This window comes from Antechinus flavipes, chromosome 2, assembly GCF_016432865.1.
Source record: "Antechinus flavipes isolate AdamAnt ecotype Samford, QLD, Australia chromosome 2, AdamAnt_v2, whole genome shotgun sequence".
NCBI classification, from domain to species: domain Eukaryota; kingdom Metazoa; phylum Chordata; class Mammalia; order Dasyuromorphia; family Dasyuridae; genus Antechinus; species Antechinus flavipes.
The window spans coordinates 520,989,295-521,012,257 of NC_067399.1; the positions used below are offsets into that span (position 1 = coordinate 520,989,295).

A 22,963-nucleotide genomic window follows, 5' to 3' on the forward strand; every position below is an offset into this window, starting at 1 on the left:
ATTCTTATGAGAATTGAATGAGATAATGTATGCAAAGTGCATTGAAAAAATGTTAGATGACTGGTATTTTCAGTTTACAGTCCTACTATTTCCCAGGTACTGTGTTAAGTGCTGGAGATACAAAAGAAAAATAAAATATACTCTCTTCTCTGGAGGGGCTCTTAGTCTATAGGGAGGCAATATTCAAATAACTAATGCTATATGAACGTCCTGCTATTAGCATTATAAACATTGGATGCTTTAATCCAGATTAAGTGGAATAGCAGGGAAAAACAAAGTCACTTAGAATAAGTTTTAGATTTATTTCTGTGCTTTAAAAAGGGGTATAAAATGTGTTAAACAAAGGACACTATTGTCTGGTTTCCCAGGTCATCTTTAAAAGCATTAACTCTTTTCAAATGTATAATCTGAGGTTTTTAAGAGTATCATTGAATAAAACTGTTTATTATTAATGTTTCCTTGAAATTGATGGTCTTAACCAAAATACAAAGCTCTTTTGGTACACCCTGCTTCCTTCACAGAATAAGGAAAATCTAATAATTGGTGTTGCAGTAGAATAAATCAGTTGCACATTTCCTTATAGAGTTTTCTCCTTTTTCCTTTCTTATTTCTTCTCACTGTTTATTTTCTTAGGCCTTGTTATATCTTGGACCCAGGAAATGAAGCTTGATTGGTCTTAGTATCTATTCCAAGAATTAGGGGAAAGAAACTGTCTGAATTCAAGCCTTTTCTCCTGTTTTGAGTGGCACCTCCTTTTAGAGGATCCATGCAGTGGCCAGTGGAATAAACTACAGTGGATTAAGGAAAAATGATAGAAAGAGAGAGCATATCCTGGTCTGAAGGTTCCCCAAAAAATCTTTCCAAGAAGCTCCTGCTGGTCCAAGAATTTGGTACATGCTTAACTTAGAGTACTCTCTCAGAGGAGAAGGGAACACAACTTTACCCTATCATTAGTTGAATGAAAATGGTTTTTCATAAATTCCTCAATGATGTTTTCATTTAAAATATCATCCAGACATCCAGATATTTAAGTTCATTAACTACCTTCCAAGTGACATCTAGTAAACAGGAGAAGTCCTAACTAGATCATTGATGACATTACTCCCTCAGACCCAGATCATGTGAGATTGGACTAGTTTTCTATAAATGTTGTAGAGGCGGGATGTAGTAAGGATAAATCATCTGCCTAGGGATTAAAAGTACATAACTATCCATGGAAGTAGCCCTGTGGGAAAGGAGGGACAGGCATAACATCAATAAAAGATTAGTGTTTTTTTTTGAAGGACAAAGACTTAATTTTTCTGGTCTTTGAACATCTGTCATATAAGAATGGGAAATTCCAAACATCTGAACCCACTCTGTATTTCTCAGCAATGGTGGGGAGATTGGGGAGGTTGAGCAGAAAGAAATTCATCTTCATGTTGGATTTAGCTAATTAAAACTTGCCCTTTTGATTTCTGAATAGAAATTGATCATTGTCTTGATTTGAATTTGCAGTTCCTGTCTAAATACAAAGGCCTGGAATGGAACAAAGCCGTGTGCTTGGAGGAAGTACAGGTCACACTAGGATTAAGTCTAGAGGAAATGCTGTTGCTAGTGGAAGAAGTCTTCCATTCAGAACCTTACAGCCCAGAAGAAGTCTGCAGTTACCTAGAAATTAGCATGGAGGAGCTCAAGACCACAATCCTTTGCAAGAAAACTCAAGATGGTAAGTCCTGAGAACCTCCAATCAAAGATGAGTGGCTTCCACTCTTTAAGATGATTAAAACCCAAGTTCCCAAGTGACATATATTAATTTTCAAGCATTTTGGAGTGAAAATCTAAATTATGTAATTCCTTGGTCTGTCCTGTTTCTCCCACACATAGCCATCCTTTGGTCATTTTGTTACTAATAGAAAGTATTTTCAATAAGAGCAGGACTTCCCAAGTAATATGTTATGGCCAATGGGATCATGAATACTCAACTGATTTGTGACAGATGATGGTTTTCATCATAGCTTGTAGCCCATATTCTCTCTTTTTTTTAATTTGTTAAATATATTTTAATTTCCCTAGATATCTTGTCTGGCAACACCAGAAACTAGAGATGGAGATAGAAGGTATAGGTTTATGAAGAGAGTACAATTCCCTTTCTTGAACTTAGAAATGGAAGATGGCCCATTTGATGGAGGAAAGACCAATTGAGACTGTCAGCTCTTATCCATGACCTTGTAGCCCTTCAGTAGAGCTGACTCTATAGTCATGTCTTAAACACAGATCTTTTGACATGTTGACTAGCTTGTTACTCACTTTACCATGTTGCCTTTCTTGAAGCACAAAAATTGCTGGAATCATTTCCTCTGTTTGTTTCTTCCTTTCTAAACCTATCACTCGTGCCCTAATACAGATTCTTCTTTCTCCCCTTTTGACAATTACAGTTAACTTTTTAGTTGGTCTTCCCTGCTAAATCTTTCTATTTTGCCCTTCAAATCATCATTTGCAGTGTTTGCCAGACTTCTCTTCCTTCCTACAATTCCTAAGAGAAATTGTTTTCTAGAAGGCAGCTGCTGTTCTCATTTTTAGGAGAGATAGGAGGAAGGGAAAGGAGCTAGAAAGGTGATCTTGGGGTTAGGGAAGAGATGAAGTGACTTCAGACAACCAAGACTACAGACAAATAAGCCATTTTTCAATAGACAATGAAACTCACATCAAGTTATCAGTAAGGAGATTGCATGGCCCCATCGTTGGAATTAGATTTTCAAGTTTTTAAGGGCTTCAAAGGGAAATTTCTCTGCAAAGGAAGTTACTAAGTGGTAATGGCATATAAAGCACTGAGCAGAGACTTCATGAGAACCGTGAAAATTTATTGATGAGACTTGGGTAATGTTGCTATGTTCTATGAGTAAAGTAGTCAAAAACTTTTATGTTTAATTTTAAGTATGTAATTTTCATGTTTAATTGTAAGCCTGCCTTTTTTGTTTTTTGAAGAGTACTTCTGATTTTATTGGCATAGGGAAATTATTGTTTTCCCTTATCTCCCCTTTTCCCCTCGTTAGGAAACTCTTTTATCAATTCATTTTGGGCATTGAAAAGTTACGCGATACTAAGTAAGATCTTCATCAAGCCTAGGATCTTCTTTTTAAAAATGTATGCCACAGAGTTAGAAAAACCTTGTAAAGGTAACTGTAAAAGTGAAGAGGATATTGTGGTAAGGAATTTCTCTTTTAAAAAAATATATGTTCAAATAAAAAGAATTGAGGAAATATGAAAAATATGAAAAATGGGTAGATCAATATGCATGTTAGAGGAGTTTGATCTTACACCCAGGTATATATTGTGCTGCTTCTTTTGCAGTCATTGATGAAGTCATATCCTCTGTTTCCTTCTCTCTATTTCCTTTCCACAATTTAGTTTAATTTCTCTTATCTTCTTTCTTGGACAATTGCATTTACTTTTTTGGCCTTTCCTTTTTTTCATGTTTTGTGAACATAATTTTTAATTTCTTTATGAATATTCCCCAACCATCTTTTCTTCTCTCTCCCTTTTCTGTCTCTATGCTTCCATTTCTACTTTTTCATTTCAATTTGCCCCCTTTTCTTTAACATTATGGAATACTTTGCATTATTCTCGTCTTACCTGATATTATCTTGTATCATTATATTATCATTTTAAACTCCTTGAATAAACTTTTATTTCATCTGAGTTTTACTATATCTTTGTATCTCAGCACCTTGTACACTTCAGGTCCTTGCTAAGTCATTTTATTCAAATTATAAAGCACAGAAAACTGGTCCTCTAGAGGACAGGACTTAGGACAAATACTTTGATATATAACCTGTAGGTATTTAGCCTTTTGGTCACAGTGTAGTGAACTGAGTTGTATTTAAGAAATAGTCAAGTGCTTCCAGAATTCTTGTCTAGTTCATCATAGATAGCTTTCAACACCCATTATTTGATAAACATAGTTTGAATTATTTTTTTCCTTGAATGACCCTGCTATGAATGGGAGTTATGTTGGCAGTCTACCAGTTCTTGTCAGTTTATGAAGACAGGTCACAAATATTGGCCAACATTTCTACAGTTTCAGCCTTGCTTCCTTTGGAACCCTTGGGTGACTGCCATTGAATCTCAGTGATTTATTTATTTCCACTTTGTCAATTATGTTTAGAACATCTCATCTGCTTACCAGTGTTTGATTTTTCCAATTAAAAAGATAGTTTGGGAGTGAGAGGCTCCAAACCTCTCAGTAAAACTGATGTAAAGAGAATTTGTTGAATGTTTTTCTGTCAACTTTTCACTTTTAGACCATGCCTTTTGTTCTTTAACAATTGAACAGAATTGAATCAAGTGATCTCTGACTCTCCAGCTAATAACTTCCTGTCTCTGATCTATTAGAAGAAACTTTTATTATTGACCACGTAATTCCTTTCAAGATGCTCCTAAAAAAGCATTTTGATCTACCTATTTTTTCATGTTTTGTGGGCTTCTCAATTCTTTCCATCTGAACAGACTTCCACTTAAAAAAAAAGATTAATTCCTTGCCACAAAAGTATTTGTCACTTTTCCAGTTACCGTGATAGACATTTTCTGGATCTGTAGCATATATTTTTATTTTTATTTTTTAATTTAAATTTTATTTTAGTTAATAATAACTTTGTATTGACAGAATCCATGCCAGGGTAATTTTTTACAACATTATCCTTTGCACTCGCTTATGTTTCATTTTTTTCCCCTCCCTCCTTCCACCCCCCCACCCCCCCAAGATGGCAAGCAGTCCTATATATGTTAAATATGTTGCAGTATATCCTAGATACAATACATATTTGCAGAACCGAACAGTTCTCCTGTTGCACAGGGAGAATTGGATTCAGAAGGTAAAAATAACTCGGGAAGAAAATCAAAAATGCAAATAGTTCACATTCGTTTCCCAGTGTTCCTTCTCTGGGTGTAGCTGTCTCTGGCCATCATTTATCCATTGAAACTCAGTTAGGTCTCTTTGTCATAGAAATCCACTTCCATCAGAATACATCTTCATACAATATCGTTGTCGAAGTGTATAATGATCTCCTGGTTCTGCTCATCTCACTTAGCATCAGTCCATGTAGGTCTCTCCAAGCCTCTCTATATTCATCCTGCTGGTCATTCCTTACAGAGTAATAATATTCCATAACATTCATATACCACAATTTACCCAGCCATTCTCCAATTGATGGGCATCCATTCATTTTCCAGTTTCTAGCCACTACAAACAGGGCTGTGTAGCATATATTTTTAAAAAGAAGAAAATATTAAGTTGGATTATAGTCACAGCAATGGCAATTGGGAACCCTCAGATTTTGGCCCTGAACAACATAACCCCCTAAAGACTATTAACACTTTTCAGCCTGGGTTAACCTTGCCTTGGACTATTATACTAATGTGCCAGGACTGACAGGAATGGATGCTATTCCTGTACCCCAGAAATTCCCAACCAGGACCCTCAGTGGAGAAGATTCCACCTCCAATATGCCATAGCCTGTCTGCAGCTTACACAGAGGAGCAGGCCTTGTGGTGCTCCTTCCTTGCTAAAACAACCAATAACATTGCTATCTTAGTGGTAGTCCCTCCAGGATATGGAGCAGCAGGATACATAGACAAAGTCAGATCATGTAGCATTTGCTGGGAGGTATTGAGCAGAGCTGTGACTAGAGTGTTGTTTTAGAACACCTATATCCAGGAGGTATACTTCCTCCCTTGTAGTATCCCTCTTGTGCTTCAAAATCTTCCACCCACCTTAAGTCCCTCCTGTAATCAAGAGAAATTAGCAAGAAAAATAGAACAAAAGTTTCCTAATTCTGACAGTCTGTACAACCCTGGAGCTGCCGAAGATAGAGCATCAGGCTGGAGTTAAGAAGTCAGTTCAAAATCAGTCTCAGACACAAATCACTTAAACTCTATCTACCTCAATGTCCCCATTTGTAAAATGAGGATAATAAAAGTACCTTCTTCCCAGGATTGTTATGATGATCAAATGAGGTAATATTGATAAAGCATATAGAAAATTCTGTAAATGTTAGTTATTGTTGTTAACTGTGTGAACGTGAACAAATCACTTAATCTCTATCTGCCTGTTTTCTTAACTGTAAGATGGGGATAATAGGAGCACCCATCTTATAGGGTTGTTGTAAGAATCAAATTAGCTTATATTGGTAAAGCACTTAATAGGTGCTTAAGAAATGCTTAGCCCCTTCTCTCTCCCTTCCATTGGGACCTTAGTAAATTTTCAGATTTGTTTCTCTCACAGCAAACATTTGTCTGAAAACTCTGATAATTAATGGTAGAGGCAAAGATTAAACAAACTCATAACTGTTGGATCACAGGTACTTTTCTTCTTCCTACTAATTACTTATATTCTGGTCTAGCTTTGTCCTTGGCTGATTCCATCATCCATGAAAATTCCTACCTATGCCATATATGAATCAAAGGCTTCCTAATTTTCACATTTAGCTTTATTTTCCTATTTGACTGTAAACTCTTTGAGGGCAGGATCTCTTGTCATTATATTCTCAGTACTTAGCCATGTCATTTGTGGTGCCTAATTTCTGTTTGTTGAATTGATTGGGAAAGATAAGGTTTGAGGAGAAAGATTGGTAGGAAGTGTCTCCACGCAAAATTGTGATTTGTAAGTTCCATTCAACCTGCCAATTTTTTTGAGGCTTACATGTGATTTCTGCTCTTCTTTTTCCCAGTCTGTCAATGAATGACATGCTAGGCTGTTCAGAAGCTATCCTTGTTACTTACATGCCTTGACAAATAGGATGAGAGTTGCCATGGTTCCAAATACTTTATGGTCCAAGGACACTGCACTGTTTGGGTCCTATGATTTCTAAAGTAATGGTTATTATTATTACCTCACACAAATGTGATGATATCTGAATAGATAGTTTTTGGAGAAGTATTCAAGGTATTGCATTATATTAATAATAATGGCAAGCTTTCTAGCTGCACCCTAAGGAAAAAATTAAATTGTCATTCATTTACTTAGTTCTAATTTCTCATAAGAATCAAGAATACTAGAGATTTGAATCAAATAATATTCTTTGAAGGTCACTTAATATTAATATTAATATGATATCTTTTTAAAAATGAAATCTTTTTTAAAAATAGCATTTTATATTTCCCAAGTACATGAAAAATTAGTTTTCAATATTCACCTTTGCTGAGTATAAGACGTTTCTAGATCATCCAGACCAAGATGTCTCAAAGGCAGGTGGAGGTGTGTCTAGAGGCCAACAAACGGGTTAGTGCCGAATAAGTAGATGTGAGAATCATTAGTCAGACATTGATAATTGAATCTCTGGGGGCTGATGATGGTATAGTATCCCTGTGGGATGCCCACTATTAGTGGTCATGACCTGGATGAATATCCAGCAAAGGAGACTAAGAAGGAGCAGTTAGATAGGCAGGGAGAGAACCAGCATAAAGTGTCCCCAAAACCTAGAAGAAGCGAGTATCAAAGAGAATTAGAGTGATTGACAGCATTCAAAGTTGCAGAGACATCAAGAGGAGAGAAGAAAGAGAAGACCATTAAATTTGGCAATTAAACAATCCTTAGTCACTTGGAGAGAGAGCAGTTTCAGTTGAATAATGAGGTTGGAAGTTAGACTAAACAATTAGAAGAGTGAGAGGAAAGGGGAGGTACTTTTTGCAGATGATCTCAAGTTGTTGAGTTACAAAAGAGAGGTTTTTTTGGAGGATGGAGAAGATATGAGTGTATTTGTGGGGATTGGGGAAACATTTAGGCAAGGAAAGATGAAGATAAGTGAGAATGGGGATTATAAAAAAAGAAGTCTTCTGAAGAAGATAGAATGGAATGAGGGATCCCATATGCATTTATCTTGTCAGAAATACACATATGACACAGAAGTAAAAGAGGAGATAGTGGCAGATGATATTTGAGTGAGGAGAGATGACAAAGAAGCAGGAAAAGTACATTCTGAAAAAGTAAATGGCCTCAATATTTTTAGTAAAATAGAAGATGAGTTTCCATGGGAGGTCTGAGGAAAGATAAAAGGGTTTTGAAAGTCTCAGTGGGATAGTGTATCCCTAAACCATCTAACTTTTCTCTATTGTGACTTCTGGGGATCTATTAAAGTGGTTCTGAAAGATCCCATTTTCCATGTTCTCCTCAAATCAAAAGAAATGGCTTAGGCTTGAGATATTTGATAATAGTGCCTAGAAACCAAACCTTTCAGAGTTAAACAGATTGGACTATGCCTTCACTCCATAGCTAGAGATTTGCCAACAAAAATGTGGGAAGTTCAGAATCCAGAATCCAATAATCTAGTTTTAAGGCGTGATTACTTTGTCATATCATCCTATTATGCTTTCATCATTTTTGTCCACTCATCCAAGATGTTGGAGCACTTATCCAACCATCCCCTCTCCTCTCCTCTCCCCTCCAATATTACCAAAAACCCAAAAACTACCCTCTCTCCCAAACAAACTTTTTCCTTTCTTTTAGCAGAAATAGATTTAAAAGTATTCAGATGACCTAAGTTGGATATATTCAAGATTAATAATAAGATTAATAGGGTATGATGAAAATGAACAGGACTCTTTTTTTTTTTTTTTTCAGGGATAGAATTTCAGGCTAGTAATATAAAATGGATAGATTTAGCAATATAAATCTGGATAGATTTTTATGAAAATGCTAGGATAGAGAATTAATAACCTTAGAATCCCAGGAGTTTGGAGTCTAGTCCTGCAGTTTTGCTGCCTTGCTGGAAAAAGTTTGTTGTTGGAGGAAGCCTACATCCCTGAAACCATGAGGCATCAGAATCATGGATTCTATTTTTGTAAAGACAGCAAAGCCAGATAAAGATTGGAGGACACACTCCTCATTGACTGGATTTTTCCTACTCTAAACAGGAGTTTGGTTAGTAGCACTATACAAAAAGAACAAAAACTTATTCTTTTTTTAATATATGACAAAATCTTCCAATTTATTTATTTATTTGTTTATATATAATAATAGCTTTTTATCTTTCAAAATACATGCAAAGATAGTTTTCAACATTCACCCTTGAAAAATCTTGTGTTCCAGATTTTTTTTTCTCTCACTTCCTTCCCTCTCCCCTAGAGGGAGGGGAAAAATAATCCAATATAGGTTAAACATGTGCAATTCTTCTAAACATATTTCCACATTTATCATGCTATAGAAGAATCCGATCAAAAAGGGAAAAAAATGAGAAAGATAAAAGCAAGCAAGCAAATAACAACCCACCACCACCAAGGTAAAAATGCTATGTATGTTGTGATCCACACTCCCTTCCCACAGTCCTCTCTCTAGGTGCATATGGCTCTCTCTATCACAAGTCTTTTGGAATTGGCTTGAATCATCTCATTGTTGAAAAGAGCCAAGTCCATTAGAGTTGATCATCTTATAATATTCTGGTTGCTATAGTCTGGTTGAGCATAGTTCCAAATTGTTCTCCAGAATGTCGGATCAGTTCATAACTCCCTCAGCAAGATTTGAGATATTAGACAAGAGTCTCACATCCCCTCCAACATTTATCATTATCTGAGAGTTATGAATTGGTACATCAAAATTGTCTTAATTTGCATTTCTCTAATCAATACTTATTCTTTCAGAGATGTTGCCTTTATTATGATATTATATTATACTATAGCAGCTTAGTGGAAGATAAGCTCTTTTTTTATTTTAAAATGAAAAAATAAGCTTAAAAACCAAGGAGCCCAATCCATTACTACTCTACTGCATTTTTATTCTTCTTGCCTTGTTGAAGTGTTTGTTTCATTATCTAACTCACAGTTTGATCTTTATTTTTTCAAATACATGCAAAGATAGTTTTCAACATTTACCTTTACAAAACCTTGCATTCCAATTTTTTCCCTCCCTTCCTTCATCCTCTCCTATAAATAGCAAGTAATCCAATATAGGTTAAATGTTCTTCTAAACATATTTCCATATTCTTCATGCTGCTCAAGAAAAATCAGATCAAAAGTTGAACAACAACAACTAAAAAACATGAGAAAATACAAACAACAAAAAGTGAAAATATGATGATTTGATGCACATTCAGCCTCCCTATTTTTCTCTCTGGATATGGATGGCTCTTTCCATCACAAGTCTATTAGAATTGCCTTGAATCACTTCATTGTTGAAAAGAGCCAAGACCATCACACTTGATCATCACATAATCTTCTTGTTGCTATGTAACTCATGATTCTGCTCACTTCACTCAGCATCAATTCATGCAAGTTTTTCTAATTTTTTCTGAAATCAGTCTGCTGGTCATTTCTTATAGAACAGTAATTCCATTACATTCATATATCATAACTTATTCAACCATCACCTAATTGATCGGTATCCACTCAATTTCTAGTTCCTTGCCACAAGAAAAACCATTTTAAAAAAGATGGTGGGTGGATGTGGATGTATGTGGGTGTGTCTCCTTTTATGATAAGTCTAATTTTGGAGTTTAGTATTTGGTGGAACCTTTGTGCTTTGAGATTTTTCAGAAAAATTACAAATCATATGTACCTGTGTTAACTGTGACACCCACATTATCACAATTAATATCTATTTTTATCCAGAGAATTATTGATACTTACAACCACACTTCTTGGACTCCTTAATTTTTCTTATTTGTAGTAAAGCAGTGATGATATAAAGGAAAGTATTTGGTCTTTGAGTCAGAACTCACCCCTGTCACTTACTAGCTCAGTGATTGTGTGTAAGTTAACTAGGCTCCCTGAGCCTCCTTTTCCTCCTCTGTACAGGGATACTTTTATTATTTATCTTACCAAATCTGTCATTGCGAGTGGGTCATTTGTACTTCCCAAGACTCAGTTTGAAGACCATAATACCTTTAGTGTTTTCATTTCAAGGTTATTATGAGGATCAAATGAGATAGTGGTAAAGTATTTTATAGATCTAAAAGTGCTACATATGCATTACTCATATTAATAATATCTTATATTATTGTGATTATAAATTATTATATATTATAATAATCATAAATTGTACCTACTTTTTAAACCTTACTTCAAATTACTCTCTCTATTGTAGCCAAATTGGTCAACTGATAGTTCCCTGATCTCATCTTGCCATTCTTTTTTCTGTATAATCTGCCCCCTATGTCTAGAATGTATCTTTCTTTCCTCATCTTTGCTTGTTGGAATATTTCATTTTTTTTCAGGCTCAGCTCCTGAAACTTTTTCATGAACCCCTCCTTGAGCTTCCAAACTTGAACCCTCCTGCCTCAAATTTTCATAGATCACTTTGGATCTCTCCTTTGTTTCTATGCCATTTTATCTTGCCTTGTGCTTATTGCTGTACTTACTATAATCTCCTTTTGTTTACTATATTCCTTGAAGATAAAAATTTTATCTTTTTTTATCTTTTTACCCTGAATAGAATACTTTTAGTATGTCTCTATCAGCTATGAGATACTGGTTGCTTGAAGAATCAAAAAAGCTCTTGACCCAGTGGTCAAAAGAGAGATATATGGTAGATGCAGGGAGCCTTTAGCATATAACCTTTGTTCAAGAGGTGAGGTAAAAGATGTACTATTAGTTCAGGAGGGCATCATGGCCAAATATCCTGAATGCGAAATGCTTACAATGCTAAAGGACCTAGGAAAAACCTAGCGTGTTGGATCATTTCTGGAGGATTCATGGACAAAGACTATATAGAAAGAGAAAGCGTTCATTGGTGGGTTTGTTCTCTGTGTCATATGGGAGTAGGGGTGGAATGATCCAGCTCAATGTGATATGCTGAAGTATTTTGAAACTTAGAATAGTTCCTTGTATATGGGTCTTTGATCTCATGAATGTCCTTATTCCCACCAACATGAATAAATTAACTAATAAATGGCCTATAAACAGATTGAGATTAGGTATGTGCTTATCTAACAGAACATCTTAGATCCTCTTACATACAAATGAAATTCAATTCTATGAAATAAATATGTTTCTGAGAAATTTATGTAAATCAGATTTTTGTAAACAAAATTGTATTTTAAATTCAGCAAATAAGCTGGCAACTTGAAGGAATTCCAAAACAGATATTGTGGTAAAGGAAAAAATGGCAAACTAATTTAAATGGTTGAGTTATATTAAGTTGTCATTTTCTTAAAGCTAAGGGGATATATAATATTCTTTATATTTTTAAACTTCAATACTAGTGATAATTGTTGAGCAACTGGTTAGAATGAGTATATGCTGGTGCCTTTTAAGAAGAATAAGTTGTGACCCTTAGGATTTTCTGTGGCTGTTATTTGCATTTTATCAGTTGTGGCTCAGTCTTTTAGATTTGTAATTGGCTCAAAACTTGCTCATATTTTCAAGGCCATCCTATCCATTAGATGACACTATCCATTAGAATGACAGTAAAATCGGAAAACTGTGCTTTGGTGCTTCCTAGAGACATTTCTTTTGGCTATTTTTTTATGGTTACCTCAATTAAGTTTGCTTACTAATATCTTCTGTTCCTTGAATTGCCAGTTCTGCTTTACATTGTTTTCTACTCTTTCCAGTTTGAAGATGCTTCTTCCTGAGAAGGGAAAAGCCAGGTAAGGTTTGGTTGCTTAGTTCTGCCTTCTCTCCGACCTCACCCAAGGGTTGAGTCTGCTCCTTCCTTGTTCTTTTGCACATTCTTTCAGTTTGTGATGTACTGTTGTATTGGTTATTGGTTATTTTATCTGTTATTGGCCTCTCTTGTCTTAAAAATCTCAGTTCAAGGACAGCCAGGTGGCTCAGTGGATAGAGCAGTGACTCTGAAGTCAGGAGGACATGAGTTCAAATTTGCCCTCAGACACTTAACAAGTCCCAGCTGTGTGACCCTGGCTGGGCAAGTCACTTAACCCCAATTGCCTCAGGGGGAAAAAATCTGAGCTCATTAAGACATTGTCTGATTCATCACATCGCTTTCTTTTGTTTTATTATTTTTCTTCATTAAGAGTGTTCACAGCTTCATTTTTGAATCCCATCTCATAAACCCCATTCCATTTTAGTGTTGATGTCAGAGTAGAGCTATTTTTTTCCTAAATTTTTTGACCTCTTCCCCAAAGTCTAAGGTATTACATGTCTAACTTGGATTAATGTTCCCTCAAGTTTATATGTTCAAGATGACATGAGCAACTTTTTCCCAAACTTCCTTTTATTTTAACAAAGTGAAAAATCTGTGTGTTTGTGTGTGTATGTGAGGTAGTTGACATTAAGTCTTGAATAGCAGCTTTCTTCTTTGCTTTATTTTGTTTTGAGAGACAAAACTGACAGCAAGTCAAGCCAAGAATTTCTCAGAAATTTTGTGTCAAGCAGAATTAGGCTTATAGCAGATAAGGCTGATGAAAGTTTCCCATTGGTTCTCTGGTGTGCTTCTGGGTCAATTTTGTAGTATGTATTAGAAAAACATGGTTCATACTCTATGTCTGACTAGGTGATTGAGAGAATACTCCCACAGTGCTATTACTTATTTCCCTTTTATCCTTCCCTAAATGCTTTCTGTTCTGTTCTCTCCCCTCTTCCCCCCCCCCCCATTCTGCTCAGATTAATGGATTACATTGCAAACATATATCTTTATCATATGTATGTTACTTTTCCCCATTTTGTTATATTTGTTTAATTTAAAACAAGTCTATTCCCTATTCCCCCATTCTTTCCCTAACCCTCTATATTAATGCCTCATTAAAGTTATAGGGGTGATCCTTGGTTATTTCTGCCTGTGCTAGAGAAACACAAAGTCTGGCTGGGTAGAAAGGCATTTAATAGAGCCTGGTGATGGATTGATTGTATGTCTCGTATCTAAGACCAAATATAGCTAATTTGGGGGCATTTCCATGCCAGATTGGACTCATAGTGAATAATGCAACTGCAGCACCTCACAAAAACCATATATTAAAGCAGAAGAATTATGAGTAACATGCATGGAAGGAGAACTCACAACAGTTAAATCATAGGTTCTTATACCATTCCATTGCCATGGTCTCAGTTTTACATTCTTTTCAATTAATCTCCATTGAGATTTCTGCTTTTTACTTACTTATGATAATATTTAGAAATCTAATATATATTATACTCTGTATATTAGAATACTCTATTATTATTGCTCTGAATTAGTGTTTTATTTTCACTTTAGAATTAATAGATAGTTCTTACATTATTTTTATGTGCATTAGGTTGCTTTTCCCATATTGTCAGGTTTTACAGTTTTACTCATATTTACCTCCCAACATTGACCTATCAAAATTAACTCAGAAAGGTCCATAGTTTTGTAGAGGTTACTCTTTCTATATGAAAAGTTTGTTGTATTGGGAACAATGAAAACCATATTTTCTGCTTGATATCATGGTCTGGTTCTTAATCAATAAGCATTTATTAAATTCTTATGTATTTGGCAATATGCTAAACATTATTACAACTGTGATTAGATAACAGATGAAATCTCCAATATTAAATTAGTAAACATTTATTAAGTACCTACCATGTGCCAGGAATGTATTAAATGCTAAAGATACTCTGTAGATTTTAGCCTAGCTACTGCCAAGTTAATTCAAGTGAACTCATGATTTCCCATCACCCTTTCTTTCTTAGTTATATGTGCCAACCCTCTTGTAGAGTGGCCACAGTACATGACAGCCTGAAAATAGAAAAGGGCAGCCATTTGGTCCATTTTCAAAAATCTGCATTTACCTGGATTGTAACTAATCTATTCTCTAGTGTGCACCTATCAAGACTATCTTTTCATTATGAAATCGGTCTTCAAAAAAATGTGGTTTGAATTCAGGACTCTCCTTTTTTTTTTGGAGGGGGGGAGAGTTGTACTTTACAATTGCTAAAGAGTCTTTCTAGATTTCTTGCTTATGGTTTCTTCCAGCTTCCCCCCTTCTGTTTCCTCAGTGAAATGTATTGTATTTAATGAATCTTGAGATATCTCTGTCACATAATTACAGAGATTCACAGAGTATCTTAAGGTGACAAAATATTTTATGCATATTAATTCCCTTTTGATCTTAATAGCCCTGTGAAGTGGGTGTTACAGTTGTTATTATCATCCCTTTTTATGGGGAAACATAGAGGCTCAAAGAAATTATAGTGGCTTATGCACTATAGTGGGAAAGAGGTTTGGTTTTGGAGTCAGAGATTGCTGTTGAGTTGTTGCAATCAGGTCTGACTCTTTGTGACCCCATTTGGGATTTTCCTGGCAAAGATACTGGAATGGTTTGTCATTTCCTTCTCCAGCTCATTTTAGAGATGGAGAAACTGAGGCAAACGGGAATAACTGACTTGCACAGTCATCCAGCTCCTAACTGTCAGAAGTAGAGTCTTTCTGACTCCAGGCCTGGCGCTCTATCCACTGTGCCACCTCAATTCAGATTCTGGCTATGACGCTTATTCTCTTGGTCATTTAACTTTTCCCCCTGAATCTCATTTTTCTCAACTGTAAAATGAAGAGATTGAACTCCATGTTCCCTACAGTTCCTTCCAGCTCTAAATCCACACTGATCAAACTAATGTTAGAGGCAGGATTTGAACCCACCAGCACTTTTCCTATATCACTGTGCTCGTTGCTTTATAGTTTTCAAAGCATTTTTGCACATGTGGTTATGTTTCATCTTGGTTAAGTGTGACAGAATTGAAATAAGAAACTACTGAGAGCTGCTACAGTTTTCAGAATAGAGGAATAAAATACTTCAAAAAAGAGTTAAGTAAGATGATTCTTGGTATGTTATTAGCATAGTTTAGTAGAGGGAGGTAAAAAGAATTAACAGCCTCAGGCTAACAGGATCAGGAGTATGGAACTTTTTTTTTTTCTTTTCTGTTTTTTTTTTTTTTTTTTTGCCTATCAACCCACAGGAAAAGAATTAATTGAGAGTCATGGAAATAAAAATTTTTAAAACGAACCACAAACTTAATTTAGTTCATTTTTAAATGAGAAAATTAGAAAATTTTCCGATCATTCACATTTTAAATTAACAACAGTTCCTTGTATAAAATGCAGTTCACAAAATAAAGCTTCAGCCTTCTGAGGTGAGTTTGAAAGTGTGATTATTTCCATTTTTACCCATGTGGAGACAGAATTTCCAAGAAGTTAAAATAAGTTACTTGAGATCAGAGGGCCAGAAAGTTAGGGAAAGGCATTCAAATCCAGGTTTTTAAGACTACAGGTTATTTTATTTTTATAGCATCACATAGGATTGCCTCCCTGATACTACTTTCTGTTAGATACTAACTAGCTTTAGGGACATGTAAAATTGAGCAAAGGGAAATGATCAGATTATTTTTCATGAAGTAGGAAGTAAAGTCCACACACCTCTGCATGGTCCAAGATTTATGAAAAGTAGTGGGAATGAGGAGTTAGGAGAGTGGTAGATTTACTTGCTCAAGAAATATTGAGTGCTAGCCCTGTGCAAAGTGCTTTGAGTTTATACAAAAATGCATAAAACTTTTCCCCTACCTTAAAGAAATTTGCAGTCTAATAAAAGAGATGAGGGGACATCTGAATGGCACAAAGGACCTGGAGCTAGGTTCCTGAGTTCAAATTTGGCTTCAGACATCTACTAGCTGGGAGACTCTGGGAAAGTCACTGTTTTTGCCTCCTTTCTAAAATAAACTGGATAAGGAAATGGCAAACTACTGTAGTATGTTCTGCTAAGAAAACCTCAAGTAAAGTCACATATAATTGAAATGACTGAACAACAACTGATAAGATATAGGGACTGAGTAGCATAGAAAAGTAGGGTCAAACTCAAGTAGAGAGAAATACCTGTGGGAAATTTATTGAATTAAAAAACACAAATTAATATTTCTCTGTTGCATTGTATTAGTTTTTGTTTGTTTTATTAAACATTTCTCAATTGCATTTTAATTTGGTTCCTGTCTGCTCTACTCTGAAGGACTTTCAGGCTGAGAACATGATACTTCTGTGATTCATTATAGGGAACTAATTAGTTCTGGAGCCTTGAAGAACCGGGATTCAAATTCTGTCTCTGACATTTCCTGAATGTATGACCATGGACAAGTCATTTGATTTCTCAGTGTTCTAGGAAACTCTTTAAGGGTATAAATTTCAGAGAAGATATGAATGACATTGGTTGGGTGCAGCTCTGTGCTCTATAGATCCATACAATCATAGACCTAGTTCTAAAAATGACAAACAACTATAATATAAGTGATAATAAGGGATAATTGAGTTATAAAAAACTTAGTTTTAGAGTATTATAAGAGAGAAGGAAATGACTATTGCTTAGTGTGATGAGAGAAGGCATTGTGTAAGAAATGGCATGGGACTGAGTTGCTAAAAGATGGTGGATAGAGGACATTGCTCATTGTATATACAGCATGAGCAGAGGCATAGACTTGAATAAGTACAATTTTCAGGAGTGACAAATAAATCATTCCATCTCAGAGTTGTTAAGGGAACTGGAAACTCTTCTAGCTTAGTTGCCTATCTGATTCACAAATCACTTCTCCTAAATTGTAATCACCTCTAAGGCTAGATGACCTCTAAGATTTTTTCCAACTTTAAATCCAATACTCTTGTGATCCCTAGTAACTCATAACTTCTATAACATAAAGGGCAGTGACATTGGATTAGATTGGAAATGAGAAAAATGAGAAATAATCACAATGCTCGTGGCCTTGGCCCTTCACAACTTCTAGTAGTTAATATTTTACATGAAGGGGAAATAGGGCTCTTAGTTGGAAAAATATTTTTGAAAATCTAAGAGAGGCTATAAATGCATGAAGTGATATTACACTCTAGTCACATAGTGACTTGATGTCACAGAGTTTTAGATTTTCATAAATTCCTTTGGAATTCAGTTTTTCATGAATCAATGTGGTCAGTGTTGAAAGCACAAATTACTTTTCTTTTTTGTTCTTTTTCTATGAGTGGTTTTGTTGTTAAAGAGCAGGTAGAAATTGTTCTTTTAAATGTAAAATTCTAATTTAATTTTGTCTTTTCAGCAGGGGAATGGGCTCCTAATGTGCCTTAAAACGGCAGTTTATTTTTGTGGCTTTGACAATTTCAAAACTTCATTTTGTGAAAAATAATTTTACTTGGAAAATAAATGTGCAACCACAATGACTTCAATGAGGCATCTATAGTGTTTTTCCATCTTACTGAACAAATGCCCCAAAATACTATGAATTAGGCCTTAGAGTAAAAACTTATCATAACTTTGTTGCACAAGAAAAGAGCATCCTTAAATGAATTAAGAAGCGGTTTTCCCCATCCCCCTTTGGCAATCTGTTCTTGGAAACCAAACCTTGTTCTAGTGTATCAGAGAGCTGTGTGCTGAGTGAAACTGACCAGTTGTATGTGTTCTATACCATTTTGTAAGGATAATTTAAACCAAACCAGTAATTTCACCAGTGGAGTATTCCCTCACGTAATATGGATTTTGATTCCTTTCTTCCTTTTGGTAGTGGATATTTATGAGTTATGTCTAAAAAATCCATTGGTGATGATCCTTCACCAGGCCCTTTCCCAGACTGTAGAAACCACATTTTAGAGTATAAACTCCTGGGGCATTTCCATTTCAATAATAAAGATTTCTCATGCTTCATTCTCAGGGTTTAACCTGGGCTGATTGAACACTATAACCACGAGTCTTCAATCTTTAAAAGACCAGACCTTCTCACCATAAATCTAGGGCTAAAAGGAACCCCACTGACAATCTAGTCCCAACTTTTCCTCATTTTACAGATAGGGAAAGTGAGGCTCAAGTTCTCACAGAGAGTATCAGGGTAAGTGTTCAAACTCATGTCCTCTGACTTCAGAGCCAGTGCTCTTTCCATGTTGAATCCTATTACCCTGCATTCTTACCTATCTAACCTGATTCCTAATATTTACGAGCTTTTCACTGTCATGCATACATCTTAGGCTTTAGTTCTTCCTGCCTCCCTATCCTGGTGTATCTTAAAGGCCAACTTGAGCTTCTTCTGTGATGGCTTTTCTGCCTATTCCAGGCTAACTCAGATGCTACTTTATCCATGAAGTCTCCACTCCCTGTCTTTGACCTGCTGCTTAATTTCACTCTGTTTTCTCATATTCCTCCTGAGCCCTTAAGATGCTTGTTTCCCAACTTTCTGCCCTAAGCGTTCATCTTTTTTTTTCTCTCTACCCTCTGTCTCGTTGACAGTTTCACTTAGTCTCATGATTTCAGATTTCACTTCTCCTTAGAGGACCCTCAGATTCATATTTTCATCATACCTGATCTCTTTTCTAAGCTCCAGATCCACATCACCAACAACTGATGTAACATAACCTCCGAGTATCTCATTGATACGTCAGACTTAACAGTGCCCTAAACTAAGCTTATAATCTTTCTCCCTAAAGAGAGAGAAATGAAGAGAATTCTTCATTTTTGATGTTATTTTTGTCCGTATTCTTGCCATTCACTATCTCCCATCTTTAAAACTATATTGCTTTCTTTAATTCTTTCTTTTCTTCTTACCTGGCCAGTCGATTGGATTCTGGCTTTCAGGGCTATCAGATCTCTCTCCCTCTCCATAACCTCCTAACAGCTGTCTTTGCTGCTTTCTTTTTTCAACTTATTCACACCACTCACAGAAAAGTTTTCCTTATTATAACTATAATTCTTCACATTGGTAAGAGGAATCACATTATAGTGGATAGAGAGAATGGGCCTTAAATTCAGTATGAACTGGGTTGAGACATATACTGGCTCTGTGAATCTCATCAAGCCCCTTCAACTTCTCAGTGTTTTAGGCAACTTTCTAAGACTAAGATTCAGAGTACTACCTGCTTTGGTAGACAGGTTTCTTACTTTTATTGCTGCTCGTCATTTCAGTTGTGTACAGTTATTTGTGCCCTATCTAAAATTTTCTTGGCAAAGATCCTGGAGTGGTTGGCCATTTCCTTCTGCAATTCTTTTTACAGATGAGGAAACTGAAGCAAACAGAGTTAAGTGATTTGCCCAAGGTCACATAGCTAGGAAGTGTCTGAGGCCAGATTTGAATTCAGGAAAATGGGTCTTTCTGATTTCAGGTCCAGCTTTCTATCCTCTGTGCCCTCTAGCTATCCTTTATTCACTTCCTATATCGGAATTTCCTATACCCATGAAATTATGGGTCTAATTCCAACTGTATCCAATAGCTACCTTGTTCCCACCAAAGTCAAGAAGTTGTTATTCAAAAACATGCCTATTTGTTACCTTTGGCCCCCTCCCCTTCCTTAGAACTCTCTTCCCAAACAATCAAAGAAAGCTCAGAAAATACTTGATTCAAAAGAGTCATATGAGCCTCTATATTACTCGGAACCTCAAATTTCCTCCAATCTCCTTATGTCCTCAAACTGGCATCCATCTCTATAAAGGGTATAAAAGCCCTAATTCACCATATCTCTGGACAGAGCCTCTCTCACATCCATGCTCATTGCACACCTGGGGCTCACCACCTCCACATTTATCCATCCTGGCCCACTCTTTCTTTTTCTTGCTGAATTTTATTTCAAACTCATTCTCTATTAAACCTTTACAAGGTTCCACAATCTTATTTTCACCCTACTTTTCTCAGCTAAATGTCCTCTAACTCTAGATTCACATTACCAAGTTCTATTGATTCTGCCAGTATAATTTCACATTTGTCTCTTTTTCCATTTAATTAGATTTTAATTAGTTCTCACCTAGACCATGGTAATAGCCTTCTAAATGTTTTCCTTGAATCTAGTGTCTTCTTTCTTCAGCCTGTTTCATCATCCATAAACTAGGGATAATGAGGCCTATAATACACATCTTATTGTTTGTGATGCTTCAGTGAGATTGTTTATAAAAGCAAACCTTAAGGCAGTATGTATCAATTTTGTTGTTATTATCATCATTACTTTTCTATTGAAGATGCTGTTAAATCAGTTAAGTGCATAAAAGGGGCACAAGTACCTTTTTGAATCTTACACAGTTTTTAGTAATAAGTAACTTTCATATAGCATGTTGTCAGTAAATGTTTGGTGATTGATTCCTGTGGCCATTTGTAGAACCCAGGCCATGTGAATTGATTCCAAAATTCACCACAAGACAACACAAATATGTCTTAGAGGTATCAGAATGCCTCAAAAAAAAAAAAGGGAGTCAAAACTCCCCTATCTGCAAACTTATGCCTTTATTGATAATTCATAGATGAGCCAATTGGCTTCTTGGTCTCCAATATATGTCATTGAAAAAGGAAACATTTTCATCTGTAAAAATGGAATCCAATTCACTGAAAATGAAAGCTCTTCAAGAAATGAAGTTATCACTGATATTTCACTTCAGCAAAGTGTTGCTATTACCCTTGAGATATAGTAATTTATGTCATTATATTATTTCAGGATTTGATTCATTAACTGTGTAACCCAAAAAATATCAGTCTCATAAATTTACAGGATATCACATAAATTTTTCAAGAAACCTCTTTATATTCAGAGTGTAATATTTTGAAGCTGGAAAAATACCTTTGAGATCACCAAGTCAACCCCCATTACCTCATTTAAATGAATGAGCAAGTAACTTGCCTATAGTAGCACAGCTACTCCTTGAGCTGTTAATCCAATATGTTTTCCGGTTTTTGAAAATACAGCCCATTTCCAGATAGGGCTTCAAATTTCCTATTGTGAGGTTACTAGAAGCTCATTATTGCATATATGTATTGGGGACAGGGAAGCCATTTTGTATGTACTTTGATTCTTGATGGGAGCACATCAGCAAAGAAAGATGTAAAAAACCAGTTTCCCCCATTTTTTAATGACATGATTACTCTCCAGGATTCTGTGAGGAAGACAAATCCAATGTCAAGGCTGTTAGCAAAATTATCATGGACTCTGTTTCAGACACCTTGATATCTGTCCAGTAGAGATCTGTTCACTTGCCATTGTGTGCTGTGCCAGAACAGCAGACCCCCAATCACTGCAAAGTAACAGGCAAGTAAAAAGTTGCTTCCCAAAGGGTGGTCTCTGGGATCTGTTCTAGCCCTTGGCAAGAGCTTTACATCACAATTGAAAACAGGTTTGTTTCAACTTATTCTAGCGTTACTACTGGTTAGTGGTGATTTACCAAAGTGGGTGAGCTATGGAAAACTCATGTATCACTTTCAGGTAGATCCTAAGAGGATTCTCTTGGAAATTCTTTTTTTTTTTTAATGAAAGAAATATTTTGTGAGGATAGGATATTTAGAGGAGTATTATTATAAGTATGGAGGTATAGAAATATAAAGATATATAAAGAGAAGTTTAAATCCTAGTTTACCCACTTATCAACTGGACAGCCTTGGCAAATTTTTTTTATATCTTTTTTTTTTTTTTTTTTTAACTCTGGGACTGAGTATCTTCACCTAGAAAATGAGAAGGTGTGATTTTGGTGACTCCAAGATCTCTCCTTGTATTAAATCAGCTAGGAGGCTCTGATAAAACTTTGGTATATACCTGATTTCTGTGGGGTGTTACTGTTTGCTCTGAGAAAACTAGAATATTCCTTGTCTAGGTTGAGTCTTGAGTCTGGACACAAGTCACGAGGAATTTTGAATGAAAATGAGAGGGTTACTCTTGGTTGGAAATACACATGAAACTGTTGTTTTAAAGTTTATTTGTATATAGTATTATAAGTTCGGTGACCAAAACTTTGTCTTGAGTATACACAATCCACTCCCCACAGAGTATTCCCCCAACTCTTAGCTAACAGTGTCTTAGGCATTGTGTGGCTGTCCTAGTCAGGACTTTGGAACTGATGTCTCAGAAGAATTTTTAAGGGAGAAAAAAATCTCCCAAATAAACCACAGACTCTGTGGCCCAGTCTTTGATTAGGGGGAGGTAAAGTCGTTTAGGAGTAAACTGAAACATATGTAATCTTAAAGTTGGCATTTTATACATTTATCCTGAAATTGAGCTTAACTTTAAAAAAAAAAAAAAAAAAAAAGGAGCAGTTTAGTGGTAGTTGCTTGAGGAAGCCATCTTCTTTCCATTCAGACCACTTTGCATATGTTG

At 35.7% G+C, this 22,963-nt stretch overlaps 1 protein-coding gene across 1 annotated transcript in view; it reads left to right on the forward strand.

Annotated features, from left to right (window-relative positions):
• GALK2 (galactokinase 2) overlaps positions 1–22,963 on the forward strand; it is a 155,260-nt gene that overhangs the window by 119,744 nt on the left and 12,553 nt on the right. The window contains exon 8 of the mRNA XM_051980609.1: positions 1,498–1,708. Within this exon, the coding sequence (XP_051836569.1) occupies positions 1,498–1,708 (211 nt within the window). The remainder of the gene's footprint in view (positions 1–1,497; positions 1,709–22,963) is intronic.